The sequence below is a fragment of the Vigna radiata genome, chromosome 11, assembly GCF_000741045.1.
Source record: "Vigna radiata var. radiata cultivar VC1973A chromosome 11, Vradiata_ver6, whole genome shotgun sequence".
NCBI classification, from domain to species: Eukaryota; Viridiplantae; Streptophyta; class Magnoliopsida; order Fabales; family Fabaceae; genus Vigna; species Vigna radiata.
Genome location: NC_028361.1, coordinates 18,070,956 through 18,090,608, shown reverse-complemented (window position 1 = coordinate 18,090,608; position 19,653 = coordinate 18,070,956). Strand labels below are relative to the sequence as shown.

General features: G+C 28.2%; 2 protein-coding genes across 2 annotated transcripts; one reads left to right on the top strand and one right to left on the bottom strand.

Moving 5' to 3' along the window:
* Positions 1-640: 640 nt before the first annotated feature.
* On the top strand, positions 641-2,284 carry LOC106777021 (uncharacterized protein At4g22758). The gene is made up of 2 exons (XM_014664519.2): positions 641-1,188; positions 1,835-2,284. The coding sequence occupies exons 1-2, from the start codon at positions 957-959 to the stop codon at positions 2,023-2,025; spliced, it is 423 nt and encodes a 140-aa protein (XP_014520005.1). The 5' UTR covers positions 641-956; the 3' UTR covers positions 2,026-2,284.
* Positions 2,285-8,303: 6,019 nt separating this feature from the next.
* On the bottom strand, positions 8,304-13,870 carry LOC106776853 (protein ROS1-like). Its single transcript, XM_022776011.1, has 18 exons — positions 13,789-13,870; positions 12,598-13,398; positions 11,622-11,712; positions 11,087-11,453; positions 10,568-10,647; positions 10,390-10,474; positions 10,218-10,309; positions 10,064-10,132; positions 9,952-9,988; positions 9,788-9,870; positions 9,401-9,703; positions 9,279-9,321; positions 9,147-9,204; positions 8,981-9,054; positions 8,830-8,895; positions 8,625-8,739; positions 8,509-8,547; positions 8,304-8,419 (listed from the first exon to the last, which is right to left on the bottom strand). The coding sequence occupies exons 1-18, from the start codon at positions 13,868-13,870 to the stop codon at positions 8,304-8,306; spliced, it is 2,601 nt and encodes an 866-aa protein (XP_022631732.1).
* Between the last annotated feature and the right edge of the window lie 5,783 nt (positions 13,871-19,653).

Below are 19,653 nucleotides of genomic sequence, written 5' to 3'. Positions count from 1 at the left end.
CTTATTTAATCTTTTCTGATATAGATTGTTAAGATATTATTCTCAACGGATTATATCGTATAGATTGTTAAGGTATTATTCTCAACGGATTATATTGTTGTGATGGACCATTAGCCCAATAACTAAAACAATAATGGCTTATCATTAATATGACTGAGACCCAATAAACATGTTGGACCGTCCGGTTACTAATTGCAATCGTTCGGCCCAAATAGCATATCGTAAAATCATCACGCAAAATCATCACGCGACTTTTACTATCTAATCTTCTTTTTCCACGTTTTGCTAACGAATTTCCTAGTATTTAGATATTTTACTGATTCATCAAATTTAACAGAATGGTAACCTGTAATATATCTTAAAAATAAACAAAATGACATCATTTTATCATTGAATTTTTCAAAATAACGCTCAGATTCACTTTATTTTGATATTTTAGTTTTAATTTAACAGTAACTGTATGTATCTTTGATTATTGAAAGAAAGAAAAGGAGTGATTAATAATTTAAAAAAACGAAATAAATGTTTGTTGCGATCATACTGAAATAATATCCGTACGTACGATTGCAACAGTTTGGTTTGGGTTGGAAATAGATCCAGCCCAAACCCAATTTGTTGTCCGTTGGTATAAATACCCCTTTGATGATCATCCTTAGCACGCCCTAACCGGAAAGCCAAAACGAAAAGCTCGAATTCCCTTTAGATTGTTCCTTCGTTGTGAATGGTAGAAACCTCGTCCTCCTTCGGTTTCATGCGCTCCCTTTCACCATCAAGGGTGAGCGCTCCCTCCCATTCCTTCCTCTTCGCCTCCTGCAAACAAGGCTGGTACTACCGCTGCCTCGGCGTCGACCCCTAAATTCCAACACATCCAACCCTCACCACCTTCCTTTTTCAGATCGGATCCTTCTTTTTCTTCTACTTTCTTTCTTTCTTTCTTTGTTGTGTTTGGGGGCACCATGTTGTTGACCAAGCAGAAGAAGAACCAGAACCCGAACGTCAAGAGGTTCCTCATAAGCATCAACGTGCTGGGGAGTGCAGGGCCCCTTCGCTTCGTCGTCAACGAGGAGGAGCCAGTCGCTGCGGTCATTGAGACCGCGCTCAAGAGTTACGCGCGGGAGGGGCGCCTTCCTCTGCTTGGGACCGACAACGCTGGATTCTCTCTCTATTGCCCTCATCTTGGGCCTGATGGTAATTTCCCCCGCAATTCCTCGTCATTTCATCACGCCTTTTTCATGATTAATTAGGATTTTCAATTTTTTTTTCTGTGAAGATTATTCTTGTTTTATGTGAAAATGAATTTAATGAATTAGGTTATCAAATAAGATAATTCAATGCCTTCCTGTTGTTAAATTAGATACTCTCTTTTTTTTTTTTTATGTTCTCTACAGGACCTAAATCAATTTTTGTTTTTTATTTTAAAAAACTAAATTTACTGTGGGAGATTGAGAATTAAAGATGAATGCTGTATTTGATTATTGGGCTAGATTTTGATACATTGTTGTATTGTTTTCTTCTTTGTCTTGGCAATGAATTTGATTCGATCATTGCTGAACATGCATTTTGGTTTGGAAGTAAAATAGATTCAATCGCTTGTGAGAAACTCAATTGTTTAATCTTACAAGGATTCGCATGATATTTGGTTTGGGGAACTGATAATTTGATAATTTGTTGTACACGTTAGTTTGTTTTATCTCGGTGATTATTCGGATTGGATTATCATCTTTTAACGGGGAAGTCCTAATTAGGATATTGGGTTTTATGAGAATGGTAGTGAAGGGTGGAAATAGGAAAGCAAAAATGAAAATTTGTTATTCTGGTTTTGATGTTGATGCAGCTCTGAGTCCGTGGGATACAATTGGATCACATGGAGCGAGGAATTTCACGCTTTGCAAGAAGGCGGAGAATGCGAAGGAGGCAGCAGTTGATGACGGAAGAGGGCCGACTGCCGGACTTCCACGGAGGGGAAGTGGCACCTTGAGGTCTTGGCTCAACAGGTCCCTCAACCTTAAGATCTATTCCCATTAATTAATTCAATCAAATTCAAGTTCAAGTTGGGGACAATTTTTGTAATGTTCTTTTCATCATCGTCCTGATCATTATTATTATTATTAGTAGCAGTATTTTTTTTTTTTTTATTTCGACATATGATATTATGTTTCACCTTTGATATGTTACTGTCATTGGTAACCATAGCCTGATGCACTCTTAAAACTATTGCATCAATAAAGTTGTTTTTATTTTTTGGTTGATTGAAGCTTGTGATTACACTGCAAGTTGTGACAAATTGAGAGTTTGATGCGTTGAATGGACGATTGTTTTACATCGTGTATTGGATTTTGCAAGACACGTGTTTGACCAGCCAGCTCATGACTTAAATTTACTTTCAAATATGATGTGAGTTGGTGAACCAAATTTTGGAGATAGCAAAGAAGATCCCAGCTTTTGTTTTTGGTTTCGTACAGCGCAGGGGCTTAAGTATTTTTTAGAACATTTTTTTCTTTATTAAGAAAATAATTTGTTTATTTTATTATTACTATTATTATTGGTTGTTATTATTTTAGAAATACTATATATAGCAGATATTAAAAACCAGAATTATAAGATTCTCTCTCAAAAGTCGTTTAACTTTTTAAGGAGCGTTTGGTTTAGGTTATTCATGGCTTAATCCGACAGAAGAGAAAGGTAAAATCAAGATAAGAACAAAACTGAGAAGTAAAATGTAGCGTTAAATTACCTATTCTAGTATTTTCTCTACGATTCAATGTGGTAAGCAATATATGTCTGTGGGTGTAAAGCTTAAAATTGTCTAGCTTGGTATTATGATGGTCGAACAACATTAAACTTGTAGAATAAAATCAAATTGGTTCAATTAGGTAGGTAGCTTAAGTATGTATTACAGCGTGGAATGTTTCCAATCTAAAGGTCTAGTTTTCTTCTAAACATGTGGTTGTTGAGTGTTATCACCGAACTGAAGGCTCACTTTTCTCCATGCATGATAGGGCTGTTTCTTAAACTATACAAAAGAGAAATTCTTTTTGTAATATAGCGTCTCATGAGTATTATGAAAGAAGTTAATCAAGAGAATTTATCTAGACGCGATTTTGTGAAGCTTGTGAAAAGATATAACCAATAAGTGTAATAAGTACAAAAAAGTGTGTTTCTTAAACTAGCGTCTGAAAAATGATTTGTGAAGATCTTTATAAAGAGTTGTGTAGGCACTAAGTTTTATAAGATATTTTTCAAAAAATTATTTGTAAAATAAAACAACCAATATGAGTATTTTTATATTGGTTTATTTCAATTAAACTACATTTAGTTTTTTCTCAAAAATTCTTGAAGTGTTTCATTAATCTTTAAGAAGATTACACAAGTATTTTCACCTTCCCTGGTACCTTAAAAAGTCTTGGTATCTCCTCGATATGCTGACCACTTTTGATTTACAAGTATTCAAACCGCTTATGGTTTATAAGTATTTTAACCACTTCTGGTTACTACAAATCCATAGAGGGATATACAAAGAAACAAATGGATAACTCTCCACGAGAGAATATGTTTTTAATTACAACACAATCTGTAAATCTTGATAGTGTTTCATTCTTTTTTCACTTTCAAACGATTTATGAGTTATGAGCACAAAGATCAAAACAAAGAGATATATTCACTTTGTTATCCTTCTTATCTTTTCTTCATACGTTTGGCTATTTATAACTTTCTTAAAAATCCACCCGTTGAGTGTTGAGTTGACTCCTGGTAGATTAGGTCGATAGCCCTTTTAGCTTAGAAGTTAGACTTAGGTCTATTTTGCAGTGCCTTATCAGAGTTTTTCATTGATTCCAGCTTGTACGACTTGTCAGAGGAGAAGTTTTCAAATAGAAACATTTTTTAATGTATTGTGATTCTCTTAAAGTCTTTATCCAACGTGTGCTTTGGTTCTGATTTATCCATTATATGTTTCTGACTTGCACACTGATTGAGGACAAAACATACAACCAAAATAACATTTCGGGTACATGCATTAATGGGTATCTATGTTTTTGAATGTTTATATACGTTAAGTATCATTTCATGTTCAAAATCATTTTATCACATGTCGTGTCAATAATAAATGTATCTTAGCTAGCACAACATTTAAATATTGACAGACGATGTAGAGTGTTAGACACTTGTTAATGAAATCATTCTTGATGTATAATATTGAACATGCTTTTCATTAGACTATTTCTTCTATAAGACGTTATCCTTGAATTCTTGTTTAATTCTTTATCTTATTGTTTAGTGTTTATGTTCATTTAGATAGTATAGTCGCTTTAGCTCTTATCTCATCAACACTAATTGGACACTAGAGTTAAGGTTTAGTGTTTTGTTTTTCTCAAGGATAGATATGTTAATTTCAAGGCTTGAGAACTTATCCTTAAGTTTTGCATAGGTTCAAATGATGCTTATCATAAATCATCTTTGTAAAACTTGTTTCTTCCTTAGAAGAGATTTCCACACTTACCTTTTTACAAGAGTAATTTAGCCACTAATGTGTAAGTATCTTAAGCATGGTGTTTCATTAATGTTTGTGTAGGCTTCTTCTATCTGATTCGACTCTTCTACCTTTTTAATAGGTTTTGTGTGGGTTTAGACGATATTTTTCAAGGTACTTATTCTCGCGTCATTTCTCATCAGATGCTTATTTGTAGGACTCTAGATAATGTTCAATTCATCTCATGATTTGTTCTTATTTTGAGCTAGTTTGTCTATACTTGTTTTTCATCTAGGATCTCTTTATTTAGACTCAATTAGTCCAGGTGAATATTATCTCAAACGATGATTTTTCTTTCTAAGAAATATTTCATTAAGTATATTTGTTAAACTTCAAAACTTCGAGTTACTGGACGGTCTAGTCTTTCCAGACGATCTTGTCTTAACAGTTTTAGCTTGATTGACTTTCAAACATTGTTGAAATAAATTGGATTTGTTCTAGATTCTTTTGACGCTGATTTTCCAGTTGTTGTGTGGACATGTTGGCTGTATATTTTCTTGTATAACTCTAGTCTGACATGGGAGTTCTGACGTTGGTTCTATGCTTTAGGTAGCAGAAATGTTGTAGCAAGCTTTTTTCTCTTGACTATAATTGGTTGCATTTAGTTAATTGATTTCAAACTGTTATGAGGTTTTGTGTGCTTGGACATTTTTGTAACTGGTTCGTGATGTTAGCACTTGAATTTGGTTGATAATAATTTAAGGATTTTCCCCATATGTTGTGAGATTTATAAATGGTTTTGACGTGGTGGGTAGAAATGTTGTTGTCATAGGGTATATGTACCTTGCTATTGTTTGATAGTGTTGTCTTATAATGTATGAAAATCAACTTGTTGGTGAAGTTATATGCGCTCGTTGGTAATAATGGTGTTTCATCATTTTGGTTTGAATAGATTATGTCGTTGGCTTCTGTTATCTTACTATTCATACATACTTTGAAGTTGTGCGTGGGGTTAGATATTTTTAATACTCCTTCTAACGTGTGTGATATACTTAATGTTGTTGAATATCTCGATTTGTGTGATTAAGTGTTATTAGTGATTGTGGTTAAGGATAATGGTTGTGGACAAGGTTGAAGTTGTGTTTGTGAATGGGTCATAGTGATTGGAGTCAGAACCCCAAGATAGTGGCTGACCTTTCCTTTTGTGAGGGGTAGCAATGTGGATCTTTTCGTCTTTAAGAGACAGTGGAAGAGATGAGTCTCTTTGTCCATGAGGGGCAGTAGAAGAGAGTGAGATTTGAGTTCTGCCATTATCTCTTTCGAGGGGGGTATAAAGGGATGAATGTCTCACTCGTAGGATTTTGGCTCATGCCGAGTTTAGTGTAGATGAGAGCGACTTGGAGCTTTTACTCATAAGCCTTGAGCAACAAGGGAGACAGGTCCGAAGCTACGGTGGAGTATGGAAGTTGATACAAGTTTATATAGATAGTTGGTATTGGCATGGGTTGCCTTTTGTTGAATATAGTGAAAAACTATATTTGGGATTAATCTCCTTTGTGTTAAATACACATAAGGTTCTTCTCTATTTATAATAGAAGAAATATGGGCTAGGCCCAAAATACAAATAAGAAATAATAACAAACTAACTAAAAGATAAAAGATAAAGATAAATATAAACTAAATATAATATATCTAACACCTTTAATGGACATGTTATGGGGAGCTAAGGGGTTGATCGTGATTCCTTTTAAGGAAGTGTATGGTTTGTTAGTGTATCGTTTGTTATAGTCTTACTTTGTAGTAATGCTATTTGATGTGATAGGATTGTGATAAGGCCTTAATGACTATGATATAAATATTGTATTGGTATGTTGATGTTTATTGTGTTAGCACACCCATGCTTTTTTGTGTGTGTGGCGATGATCGTATAACGTTTGTGTTATTATGGAACAAATGCAAATATTTCAAGTATTGATTAGACATTTGAGAAAAGGGAATTATTATCTCGAATTTCATATAAGATGTATTTTTGGTATTTTTTAGGAAAATGATTTTGAGAAATTATGTATTGGTTTATTATTAAATTTTAATATTTAATTTTGTAAATATTAACATTTGAATTTGTTAAATGTATTTAATTTATATATAATTTTTTAAGATTTTGATAGTATTGTAAATTTTTTCTTTTTAAGTTTAAGGCATTTTAGTGAGTCTCGTAGTTAAGGTGTTACAATATATCTTTTGTTAATAAAAATCAAAGTACAATTTAATACTTAGTTTTGGAAAATGTCTCTATACTTATTTGAAATAAAAACGCTCAATAGTTGATAGTTACGTATTCCAAATGTCTCTGGAAATATGTTGAAGAACTTAAAACAATATTCCTTCCACGTGCTTTGGTGAACCTTGCAAATATCATATTGAACTCTTCAACTGCGTCACATTTATCACCTTTTCATTGCATTCGTCATCCTTTTATTCTTCAACGAGATTTCCACATCTTAGGTTTTCTTTGGTAAACCTTAATAATAGTTTAAAAAATAAATGACAAGTTATTTTGTAATTTTTCACTATAAAAGTAAAAAAATAAAAATATTTGTACAATTAAATTACTCAGATAAATTTACTTTTAAGGATAGAAATTACTTATGTATAAAAACATACATTTAAAGTTTAATTTAATTTTAAATACACTAAACTAATTTGAATAATAAAATAAATTTTGAAAATAGTTTAAAAAAAGTACTATATAAGGACAAACTTAAATATATTTGCAGTTCTATAAAATTAATATGCTTTAATTTTGATTTTATAGAAAAGTTCTTTCTTTAATAAGGTTGAAACTTTTTTAATATGTCAAAAGTGAATATCCAAAAGAGTGTTTGATTTTCTTTGCCTATGTATGAATAATGATTCTCCATCCATTCAATATAAATCACGTTTGATTTCGAATATGAATTTAGATTTGTAAGAATAAAATTATGCTCTCTATACATAATTTTGAACATGATAATAATATATTTTGCATTGACTATTATGAACGTTTTCAACATGTTTAGCCTTTTTGCTAAGGTATGTTATCATTAATTTTTTAATATCCTGCATTAAGCCTGTGGTTTATTGTTTATTGTCCTAAGTATAAACTAATTACATTGACATCAAGGTTTATTGAAATCGAACATGAATGATACCCTGTCAACATTCATCTTATAATCGATTAACACAACTTCATTAATTAAATATAATCTTTTACAATTTAATTTTAAAATATTCATATATTTAAATTATAAATATAAATATAAATATAAATGAATAAGATAAGTTAAGTTTAATTCAAATTTACAAAATAAATTTAGATTCATTCATAATTTGATTTTATTTTTACTTTATGTAAGATTTCGAATTCATCTTTCACATAATATTAATATGTGACTTAATATCCGATACAAAATATTAACATGACTCAATATCTGATAGAAGATGAAATAATATAAATTTAACAAACATTATATATTTCGCTAAAATAAACTCTTATCATATTAAATAATAAATTTTAAGCCTCACTCACTTGTATAAACACTTGATTAACATTACATCTTCCATTAATTTTTTTTTAATATATAATTTCTATAAATATACAATAAGTGTAAAGTTATACACTGTAATTAATGAAATTATTATTTCGTTTTACAATAGTTAGATAATTTTAAAATTTTTAAATGAAAACATCTAAAATATCAATTTAATGCTATATTACACTATATATATATTCGAAATAATAAATCATCCAACTATATATATATTAAAAGTTTTCTCAGTTATACAAAAAAAAAATTTATTTTTTTGTTCCTTTACCTTTTCTAAGTTTAGCAGTTGTGTTGCGATGTAACATCTCAGATATAGGTCTAGGTGCTCTGGTCTTCACATCAAATGCTCTCACACAAACAAAACCTGCAAAATTAATATACTTTTAATTAACAAAATATAATTTTATAGTTATATTCAACCTATTAATAAGTAATAATTAAATAGTTTCTTACCATTCCAAAAACAATCTTGAATTTGAACCAGAGACAAACCTACAGTTAAATATAAAAAAAAATTATATTTTATCATAGTATTTATAATTATATATTAATTTAATAAATTTAGTTACCTCGCATGATTGATGATACAGTGGTCCCAATATAAACTATTCGTTGATCTAAGTTCCATAACCACTTTCTTGGTACATTGATAGGATGTATCATTGAAGCATAATCAACAAACACCTGAGAAACATAATTAACAAAAATTAAATAAATAAAGCATAAATATTACAAAAACTAACCTAAGTTTGAAAACATTTCAGCAATACTTACTTCATTAACTTGGAAATACGTCCCATTAAGTGGAAAACGACTCCTCATAGCACTTCGACATGGTATCTGTTTATTAATTATAAATTATAAATTATTAATTATTAATTATTGAATACAATTTTTTTTTGAAATCTTAATTAAATTTAATTACCAAAAGAGTTGCAGGTATAGTAAGTGTATTTGCTTCCTCGTCCAAATTTGATTCACACGAATCTTCTAATTCACCTGAATATACATAAAGTAAAAAAAGTATAATATTTTAATATAAAATAAATGTTTTATAATATAATAAATAATTTTATATCATAATAATATACCTCTTTCCCATAATATTAGGAGATAAGGGCAAGGATCATCTGCTTGCCTTTGTTCACACTGCATATATAATTAATCTTTTGTGTTAAAAATATATATAAAATATATTTTATTTTTAAAATAGAAGAACAAACCTGCATCGCCGACAACAAAGGATGATTATCTGGAAGAACATAACTACAAGAAAATTAAAAACAAAATATTAGATAATATATTTTTTTTAAAATGTAATATTTAAATTGAATGAGAAACTTACACTAAACGCTCCGTTTTTAGACGACTAACATCCTTCATTTTTTGCATAGGAATATGATCTGCATAAGGTGTAATTATAGCTGTGGATAGACTGATATCTTCGTTAGATTCTGAATTATAATAATCTTTTGAAATGTCTTCAATGTCTTTACAATCATCGACATGTTCTGGTGATGGTGGCAGCTCAATCGTAGGTTCACATGTTTTTGGCTCATAAATCAGACATGTTGGTTCGGGTAAAGCAAATTTTGATGCTGTTTTATCCTCGTAATCTACCTTTGATTCCGGCAAGGCTAATTTTTCTCTATATATAAGTACAATATTATTGAATTAGAATAAAAAAAAATTACACTTATGTATTACAATTTATATAAAATTAAATTCTTACCTCGAAAAAGCACTTGCAAAATATTTACATTCACTTTTCAATGGACAAGCATTACAATTTGGCTTTTGTTTTGTGCAAAAGACCTGAAAATAATTTTAAATGATTATGTGACTCTTATAAATAAATAAAAAAAACTAAAATAATAATATAATAATCATATTTACCTTTCCAAAAGTTATAAGTTGATAATGCAATTCATACCTGTTAAAAGTAATATAATTAGATGAAAAATAATAAAAAATAATTAATTAAAGATGTGTAGATTAAGATCCTTACAATTGAGGCGGATCAAGTGTGCATAACCGTGGCCAAAGGTATTCTTGAATTTTATCTGAATCAGGAAAGCTATACATTAAAAAATAAAAAAAGTTAAATTAAAGTAATTAATAAATATCCATAAAATAATAAAAAATGAAATATGGAAACTTACATCTCTAAATTATGTATTTGAATATATTCTGGCAATGGTTGGATGGGAACCCATCCTAAACGGACAACAATTCTTGCAACATTTATGTCCACCTTAATATTAAAAAAAAAAAAAACAATTATGTTATATAGAATTTAAAAATAATTAAGTTGTATTTAATAAAAAGAATTACCGGAAAACCAGTGTGACGGAGGGCTAAAAGTCTAATGCACTCTACACTCTTTAATCCCAATCCTTCTATGGCCAACAGATATTCTCTATAAAAAGAATTTGTTACTTATTTTTATAATTAATAAAGTCATATTCATAAATAAATAAATAAATAAATGAAATAAGTGTTTTAAACTTACTTTACGTCTTTTGGTGGAGCATATCTTAACCATTCCAAGTCTAGGCTTCCGTTGGATTCCATCAAACTATTAAGTAAAGTCTGTAAAAATAATTTATAACAAAAATTATTATTTTAGGTTAAAACCATTTAGGCGTCACGTCCGTAAGTAATTTTTAATTGGTCTCCTTTTTTTAAAGATTTCCAATTAAATCTTTATAAGTGTTAATTTCAAACAAATTAGCCTCTGCCGTTAAACTGTAGAATTTTAATATCTCAAAAGGAAAATTTTAACCACGTCATCTACCCACCTCTGCACAATTTTAAATTTTAACACAGTTATCGATTTTTAATCGGCAGAGACTAATTTGTTTGAAATTAACACTTATAAAAATTTAATTGAAAAGATTTAAAAAAAGGAAACCAAATTAACAATACCTTATGAAAATAGCAACGTCTAAATGGTTTTAATTATTATTTTATTAATAAGAGAATGAAATAAAATAAATATTTATAATAAGAAAAAAGGTGATATATATACCTGTACTCTACCACCGATAATATTATGCTGACCTCGAGATGCTATAGTTTGTGCAAGTACTCTTGGTTTTGCAACTCTCACTGCTTCCCAATCCACAGAATCCATATAATCTTCACTTCGAAAATTTTTAGTATATATTTTTCTTAATAAATCCCAATATTCTCTCTTTTTTTTCATCTCTTCCTCTTGTTCTTTTTGTTTTCTTGTTTTCTTTTTCTCATCATTCTTCAAACTTTTTCTTGTAATAACCTTCTCATCATTCTTATCTTCATCTTCTTTCTTTTCTTTTTCATTCTGAAATTCAGTACTAATTGTCTCTTCTTTTTTCTCTAAAGAAAACTTTGAAGCAAGTGACATGAATGCGGAGCTTCACCAATACATTTAATAGGTAAACATAAATAAGCAATGGCTTTGTTTAAAAAACTATATGTTTCATAAACATTTTATAATAAAATAAAAACATTAAATTATTCTTATTTCTATAATAAACTTCTTAGACAAACACATACATTAAACAAAAAATAATTAACTTTACCTTGATAAATAGTCAGCCACATTTTGTGTTAAGAAGACTCCAATCACAGAATCCAAAACTGAACCTTTCCATGGTAGAAAACGTCTATCTCCTGCCAAGTTATCACACCAACCAAAAATAAAAACAGGTATCAAATTTGCTATCATTAATAATTTTTATATTCACATCATAAACCATTATCAAAAAAAAAAAAAAACTCCATATGCAAAATAATAATAAAATAATACATATATAACAAAAGTTTTCCATATCATAAATTTATTATGGGTAATACTTTTTTTTTTCTCATAGAGAAACATAATAATATTATATTTTGAATTTGGATAACACGATTCCATCAAAAAATGGCATCAACTATAGTTTCTTAATATAGAGTCTAACAAAATTAAAATTTTGAATAAAAAGTAAACAAAAAGTTTATCAATTGTAATATTTTACCAATATAGTTTAACTACAAAATTAATACCTTACACACATATTCTATGTTAATATCAAAATATTAAAAGGAATTCTCAATTAAGATAGTAATTAGTAAGCCAATAATGTTTCAATAACAAAATAAATAATGTTTTAATGGTAGACACTAATGTATTATTCAAAAGATTATTAGTAGAGCATGTTTTAGATAAATACATGAATTCTTGTAGATATTTTGAAGATTATAGTTGGTTAGGTTCTATTTCTATAAAAGTTAATCTTCACTAACAATAAATAGTTAACACAGTTAAAAATAACATGTTTAATTTCTATTCTTTTAGTGTAGTTTTTAACAAACTCAATTTGACACTGATGACTCTCTATTCTAAAATGATATATACTTTAGTTGTCTATGAAAATAGAACTCATGACAATTGATATCTAATTAATTAAAATAAAAAGCATTCTCTTAATAATTTCCATTTAATTTTATAAAAGGAATAAAAAATATTTGGATAAAATATGAAACCAAACAACATAAACATAAACAAAAAGATACCTTGGATGAAATGCATGTGATCTATGAATGATTCAACCTTGCATTGATATATCTTTCTGATGTTTTCCCAATATTTTCTCTTCATCTCATCATTCTCATCATACCCTTTTTCCTGCTGCAGCAAACCCCACATTCTTGATGTTTCCTCATCAAGTAAACTATCATTTAAAGCTGCCTTTTTGTGAAGAACCAATTTTTTTCGAGAGTCTGTGCAGTTATCAAGCTCATTGATCTTTTTACTTTTATCTTTTGTCATCAGAGAAGAAAACTTCTTGATTCTATTTATCAGCATCTTATTCTTGAAATTGCTATCTTCTACACTGAAATCTACCTTTTCTCTTCTCTTTCTAGTGAACCACTTTGATCTCCTTTTTTCAATAGGGGTCAAGAATTTTAGCAAATGCAATCTTCGTTTAAGGACTCTCTTTTTCTTGAACAAAAATGGAAAATTTGATCCAATTTGATTCTCTTTTAGAACACATAAACCTGATAAGGATGACACTTTCTGATAACTTTGCACTGAATTGTGTTGAATGCCTATTTCGTTGCTAGCATTTGAAGAATCTTCATTGAACAACTTCCTCTCGCAATAATAGCCACCCTTTCTTATATTATTTTCTCTTTGTTCTGGGGTTGAAGGTTTTGGAGTGTTACTTTTCACTTGAGATTTTTTTCTTCTTTTAGGTATTTGAGACACCAATTTAGGCCGAAACACCTTCTTTCTTTTTTTTCTCGGCAATTCATCGTTAATATCTTCCATCTTCTTTCTCTTCTTTGAAGAAGAAGGTAAATCAAATTCACCTACATAAAAAAAAAAGTTAAAACATTAAAATAAGTATTTTTAGCTTATATAGAAATAAAATATTTTCATAAAACCATTTATGAATGATCATGCGAAGCACAGTTCTGCACAATTATGTTCATTAAACCAAATCATCACAAAGCAAATCATGTGCTGTTCATTTAAAAACCATGTAAATAATCCACAAAAAGCTATTAAAAAATGCAGATAACTTCATTTTAAGCTCAAATTTGTAAATATATATTCAGCTAATATGCCAAAATGATATGACCAATTACAAAAGCAATTTAAAGACCTAAATTTCTCACCTTCCATCTTTATAAAAGAATACAATTTATAGTTAAACTATGAGAAATTAAGAATTGAGCAACAGTAATGCAAATAAATACCTCTGACATCATCTTCCATAATGATTTTGGACTTTGCAAAAGTCTCAGAATTGGATGCATCTTTGTTTTCAACATTCTTCATCATATGTTCTAAGTACTGATGATTATGATTTTGGAGTAGAATAGTGTGGAATAAACAAAAATAAAACGTAAATATTTGATGTCAGTTGTTTATCCACCGAATTTGAAAGTCTGTTAAGATTATAATTCTAATATTTACTTTTAATTTGTTGTTTTTAAATAACTTGGTATTCTATATTTTCTTAATATTATAAGATTATAATAACTATATTTTGTATTTTTTTTCTAATATTATATCAACTATTAATTATTAATTTAAATATACGTTTAGTGATACAAGAGTTTAAATTAATGTCAGTTTTTATTTTTGTTTAATTGAAAGATAGATATGAGAATTTATTAAAACCATAATATTTCAGTTTAAATTTTAATATTTAATGTTATAATTAAAACTTGTATCTTTTGGAATATGATAATGATTGTGAATTATTATTAATATATTTTAAAATTATTTCTTTTCATTATAATCTTAATAAAAATTAATAATGTTTATTTTATATTTAAAGTGATATCTAACAGGTTATATGAAACTCTATGTGTCTTAGGTGGTAGAATGACTTTAGGTAGCACAGCTCATTTCTCTTATCTAGTACTAGAAAAAATTGGCATTGATATGATTATTATATGTTTGCATTTTTAAAATGTAAAAATAATTTTATTTAGTATTAAATATTTCGATTGATAATTTATAAACAAATAAATTATTTAAATTTTTAATTGATCTTTGTGCTTATTAAATATAAAAATATAAAAAGATAAATAGATTGAAACATGTATAAAAATTAATTATATTTAGAAGGTAATTGTTTAAAGGCTTAGACATATATTTTCCGGTCTTTTAAAAAATTGAATATGCCCAACTAATTATGTTTCTTTTTACTGGTAAATTATTTGTAATTGTTATATGTAGTTAATATTTTTTTTTCTAATGTTCCTTAGTTAAGAATTATTAAAAATATTAAATTTATATAACTTATTTTTATATTTAAACTCTTATGTTAAATAAATTAGTTTGTTAAGATAATAATATTTAAACAATTTTACAAAATAAAATAAAATAATAAGATAAAGGTTGTTTTTATTCTCATTAGAATAAAAGTACAAAAATTATTATTATTTCCAATGTTTTGATCTTCTCTTTAAGAGAAATACTGATATTTTTTGAAAACAATAAAACTTAAATTTAAGAATATATTTAGATATTTTAATTATTGTATCAAACAAGTAACTTATAAAACTGATAAATACTATAGGATTTCTATATCTCTTTTGAAATCAACAAATGATTTTTTCTATTAAATTGACATTTTTTATTATTATTAGAGAGATATTTTATATATAAAATATAACCTTTGATAAAAAAAAAGAGAAGAAGTTCACGTTAGAGTATAAAAAATCCAAAATTATTCATATTCATATTATTTTAAAAGCGTAGATGTATTTAAATTATTTTTCGTCTGAATTTTTAAATGCAGTTATACTATTGGATACCGAAACAATTGTTTCTAAAATTATTTTTTGAATTTGGAAAATGAAATTTGAAGTAAATTTCTATTAATGCAAGTTCTGAATTGATTATAAAAATTCAGAATAATTATTAAACTTAGTCTGTTACTTGTATGATCCAAATTAGTGGGATATGTGGTCTCACTAATTAACCCAATCTAAATTATGTATGATCCAATTTAATCTCTCTCCACCTACAAATATTTTATCCAATCAGAAACCTATATTATTACCTCAGATAACATCTAATATGTTTTTTTGTCAAAATAGTTGAAATAAAAGAATTAATAAATTTAAAAATAACTTTATTTTTTACAATACTTCTTTGTTACTCTATTATTCATATTACTGGATATGTGACTTTGGCTAATAGAGGAGCAAAGACAATTATCCTAGTCGTTATTAATTTTATTAATACTTTCTCTCACTGTATTCGTATCAGCGGAATTCACTGTTTATGTAGAATTCAGGGTGATGAATTAAGATGATTTTGTGTTCGTTTGGGATGAAATGTAGCGATGAAAATGCAGGGATTTGCGGGATTGCACTGTGTAAACAATCTTCGTTGTTCCAATAAGATTTGCGCGGATTTACAGTTTAATGACTAAAGTGCCCTCTATTATTATTCAAATTACAACTCAATCTTCAGCCTTGCATCACATTTCAAATGACCATTAAGAACCCATTCCAAGAAGCAAAAAATAATGTATATAAAAATGTCATGACTGTGACTCACTGCCATTATATTATAATTTGGACTCCAAGTTTTTGGTCAAACAATCTTTACTGATCTTCAAATCTGGTAAGTCTTATATAAGGTTGGGCATAATTATTGTAAAAGAAATACAATTACGATGAAATGTATTTTATATTGCAGGAAGAATAATTTATCATTAAACTAAATGTATTTTTTCTATTGGAGTATCATTAAACTAAATGTATCATTATAAAGATGAAATGTATTTTTATATTGCAGGAAGAAATTTTTTTAATTAATATTAATTAATTTCCTCTCTGTATTAACATTTATACATTTAAATATAACATTCAAAAATAACATTTAATATTACTTTAATAACTAGGGGTATTTTGGTAATCTTCAATTTATACCAATTAAACTAATTTTTTAAATCTGTCACATCAATCAAATCCTACACTAATTCTGATAAACTTTACCCTCAAATCCACTCTCAAATACCTACAAATTCACTAAAAAAAACAACAAACAAAATTACCCTCAAATCAATTCAAATCCATTCAAATCATCTCCCCTAAATCATCTCCCTCAAATCCATCTAAAAGAACACACCCTTAGGTATCAAAATGCATGTTGTAAATATCCATTATCTCCATCTCAAGATGTCAAATCACTTAAGTTGTAAGACAAATTACAATGTTTATATAACAAATTTGTCAATATTTGCTTCACGGAATACAAAATAAATGAAAGTAAACAAAACATGTGATTGACAAACCAAAGTCAACTCATATAAAGACTCGTGCATTAAGCATATAAATGGAAATGTACTAAGGCTTTCAAATGTAAAGGTGATTGTGTCACAAGCGTACTTGGCTTTGGTGATGAGAATGTTATCATTGTTGATGTATGTTGTCAAAGCGATGCAGTGAAATGTTTGTGTGTTAACAAAAAAAACCATGAGAGAAATCATAGGATGTGAAAAAGCATAGAAAGAAGAATATAGTAAAACAACATAATAAATAATATGATAAATAATAGGCCAAACAATTTGGGAGAGCTAGGAAGGAGTAAGGGAGAGTACACCTATATTGCATACTTGACAATACCCAAACATTCTTTTCAAAATAATCAAAAACATATTTCGTTTAGTATGTGTATTTGATAAACATAAAAAAGGGAGATATTGTTGAGACAAAATCAGAATGTCCAATAATCCATGTTTTGAAATTTATCAAGTCATACTCAATGAAATATTGGTATAGAAAGAAACATACAAATAATTGAGCTTGCCTAATAGACAAATCCTTAAACCCACAAAATCGTCTATTTGAATCACTAGGAAAAAAATATACATAATAGATATGAGAGTACTTATAACCATGAAAAAATCGTCCAATGCAAATGCATGCTCTAAACGCTATTGAAACTATATATAGAACATAATATACTCAATGTAGACTTATGTCTGACCAAACTACTGGAAACGTTTATGAAACCTATCTTGTTAATCAACTCAATGTCCAACGGTCATCTCACGAAGTAATATATAAAGAAGAACAATCCAAGAGAAAGTTGTTGTTGAGAAATGGAGAAGAAGAGAGAAGAGGTGAAAAAGAAAAAGTAAAAAATAAAGAGAAAGTATGTTCAAGAATAATCAACTTCATTTCACCTCAGTGCATCTACAATTTGATGCTCTTCAACCTAAGAAACATGATAAAGATATGAAAAGTTGAAGAATAAATGAAGAGAAGAGGTGAGATATAAAGATAGAGAATATGCTCAAAAGAATCATAACATTCTAGCTCTAATATATTTCAACTCTTGTATTGTTTGATGATCTTCAACCTAAAGGAAAATGATGAAAGCAAGCTTGAGCAAAAGAAAATATGAAAGAAAAGGTATCATTATATCTTGCTTTTTACTATATCTTAAGATTTAACATGTCTAAATCCTTTGGAAAGAAGGAAAGAGTAGAAGTTGAAAAGAAGAGAAGAAAAAGAAGAAAGGAGCAAGCAAAAAAAAAATATAACTAAAATATACTCTACTGCACTTTGAGCATATATCATTTGATGTTGTTTAGCTCAAATAAACAACCTAGCCCGTTATCAAACTGCTCTGCAATATATTTATCCTCTTTTAGAGAGTAACTCAACTATGTAACTAAACAAGATTTCAGATTGTAGTTTACTAAAATTGTATCTTCTCGTTTAGAGCTTTTAATTTGTATCTTGTAAAAGCCTCTTTGTAGATTTATTGTAAATTCTGGAGAGAAATAAAACACTTAGAATCAATAAGGATTGATTAGGTCAACCAAACGTGGGTAACTCAGTCTAGACAATTGTCTATGGTTAAATCTTAGAGAGGCTAAATTTAGACTAGTCATGTTGATTAAGGGACTAACTAGTGTTAGAATACTCAACCAGGAATGGGTAGACTCAGTCTAGACAGTTATCTAGGGCTAGATCCTGGAGAGGCTAAATTCAAACTAGTTGTAATGACTAGGGGACCAATAGTAGTGTAAGAATATTCAATCAAGAGTGAGTTAAACTCGTATAATCTTTGAAAAGATTATTAGAACTCCTTAAAAGTTCTTAATAGAGAATTGAACATAACTTAGATGAGTGAACCAGTATTAAAATAGTACTTAATGAAGAATTGGATGTAGCTCAGATTAAATGAAGATATTCCTATTTATCTATCTTATAAGACTAACGTCAAAACATAGTACATCCCTACACACTCTCATTACAAGTCATTAGGCGCGGTTTTGCAAAATTGTTTTGAAACCACTATTTACCCCTCTTATAGCGTTTTCTTATAAAATTCACAGTCTATGTTGGGTATCCAATTGAAGTAGCGGAGCATAAATTCAAGGTATCTAATATGCTTGCCGTTTGAAAGTTTAAACGTGATTCTAAAGATGGATTCGTTGACTCCGAATTACATTCTTTTTAACTGTGATCAATAGCAGAAGTTGGTGCTTTCAGATTCTGATGGTTGGAATTGATATCAACTGATGAAGTTTTAAAGGATATCAATGACGGAATTACTTGATATGTGTATACTAGTGATAGAAAATATATTGATGTATATTGCACCAAGAAAAGAAATGAATTTCACTATTAATTTGGTGTCAGAAACTGGTCTGGTCCATTGATAACGGAACTAAAGAAACAAATAAATACTATTAAATGAGAAATTTATTAATTAACTCAATAAAGACTTGTAAACATAGTTCATATATACTAAATGAAACATTTTTATGAAATGAAAATAGGTCAAAGCTGTCTTAATTTAAGTATATATTATTTTTAGACAATATTATATTAATTTTGAATATTGAATTAAAATCAAATTAGTGTATTCAGTTTTAAATATTAATAAAAGGTCAAAAAATACAAACTAATTTCAAAGTAAATATACTCCATTAGATACATGTCAATTAGATACTTAATTGGAATTAATCCTTTTTAAATAAGTTTCTCGATGTACAGTTATAAAATAATAAAGTAAAATAAAGGATACACAAGCTTCTTTTTTTTTTTAATTATCATTCTTTAATAAAAATAATTTTAAGA

Excerpts from the sequence above, each read along its gene's own strand:
- LOC106777021 (XM_014664519.2), top strand. The coding sequence starts at position 957 with ATGTTGTTGACCAAGCAGAAGAAGAACCAGAACCCGAACGTCAAGAGG. Across the intron at positions 1,189-1,834 it reads CCCTCATCTTGGGCCTGATG|CTCTGAGTCCGTGGGATACA; the intron begins GTAATTTCCCCC and ends ATGTTGATGCAG.
- LOC106776853 (XM_022776011.1), bottom strand. The coding sequence starts at position 13,870 with ATGAAGAATGTTGAAAACAAAGATGCATCCAATTCTGAGACTTTTGCA. Across the intron at positions 10,133-10,217 it reads CAAATACATAATTTAGAGAT|CTTTCCTGATTCAGATAAAA; the intron begins GTAAGTTTCCAT and ends TTTAATGTATAG. Across the intron at positions 8,420-8,508 it reads TCAAGATTGTTTTTGGAATG|GTTTTGTTTGTGTGAGAGCA; the intron begins GTAAGAAACTAT and ends TTAATTTTGCAG.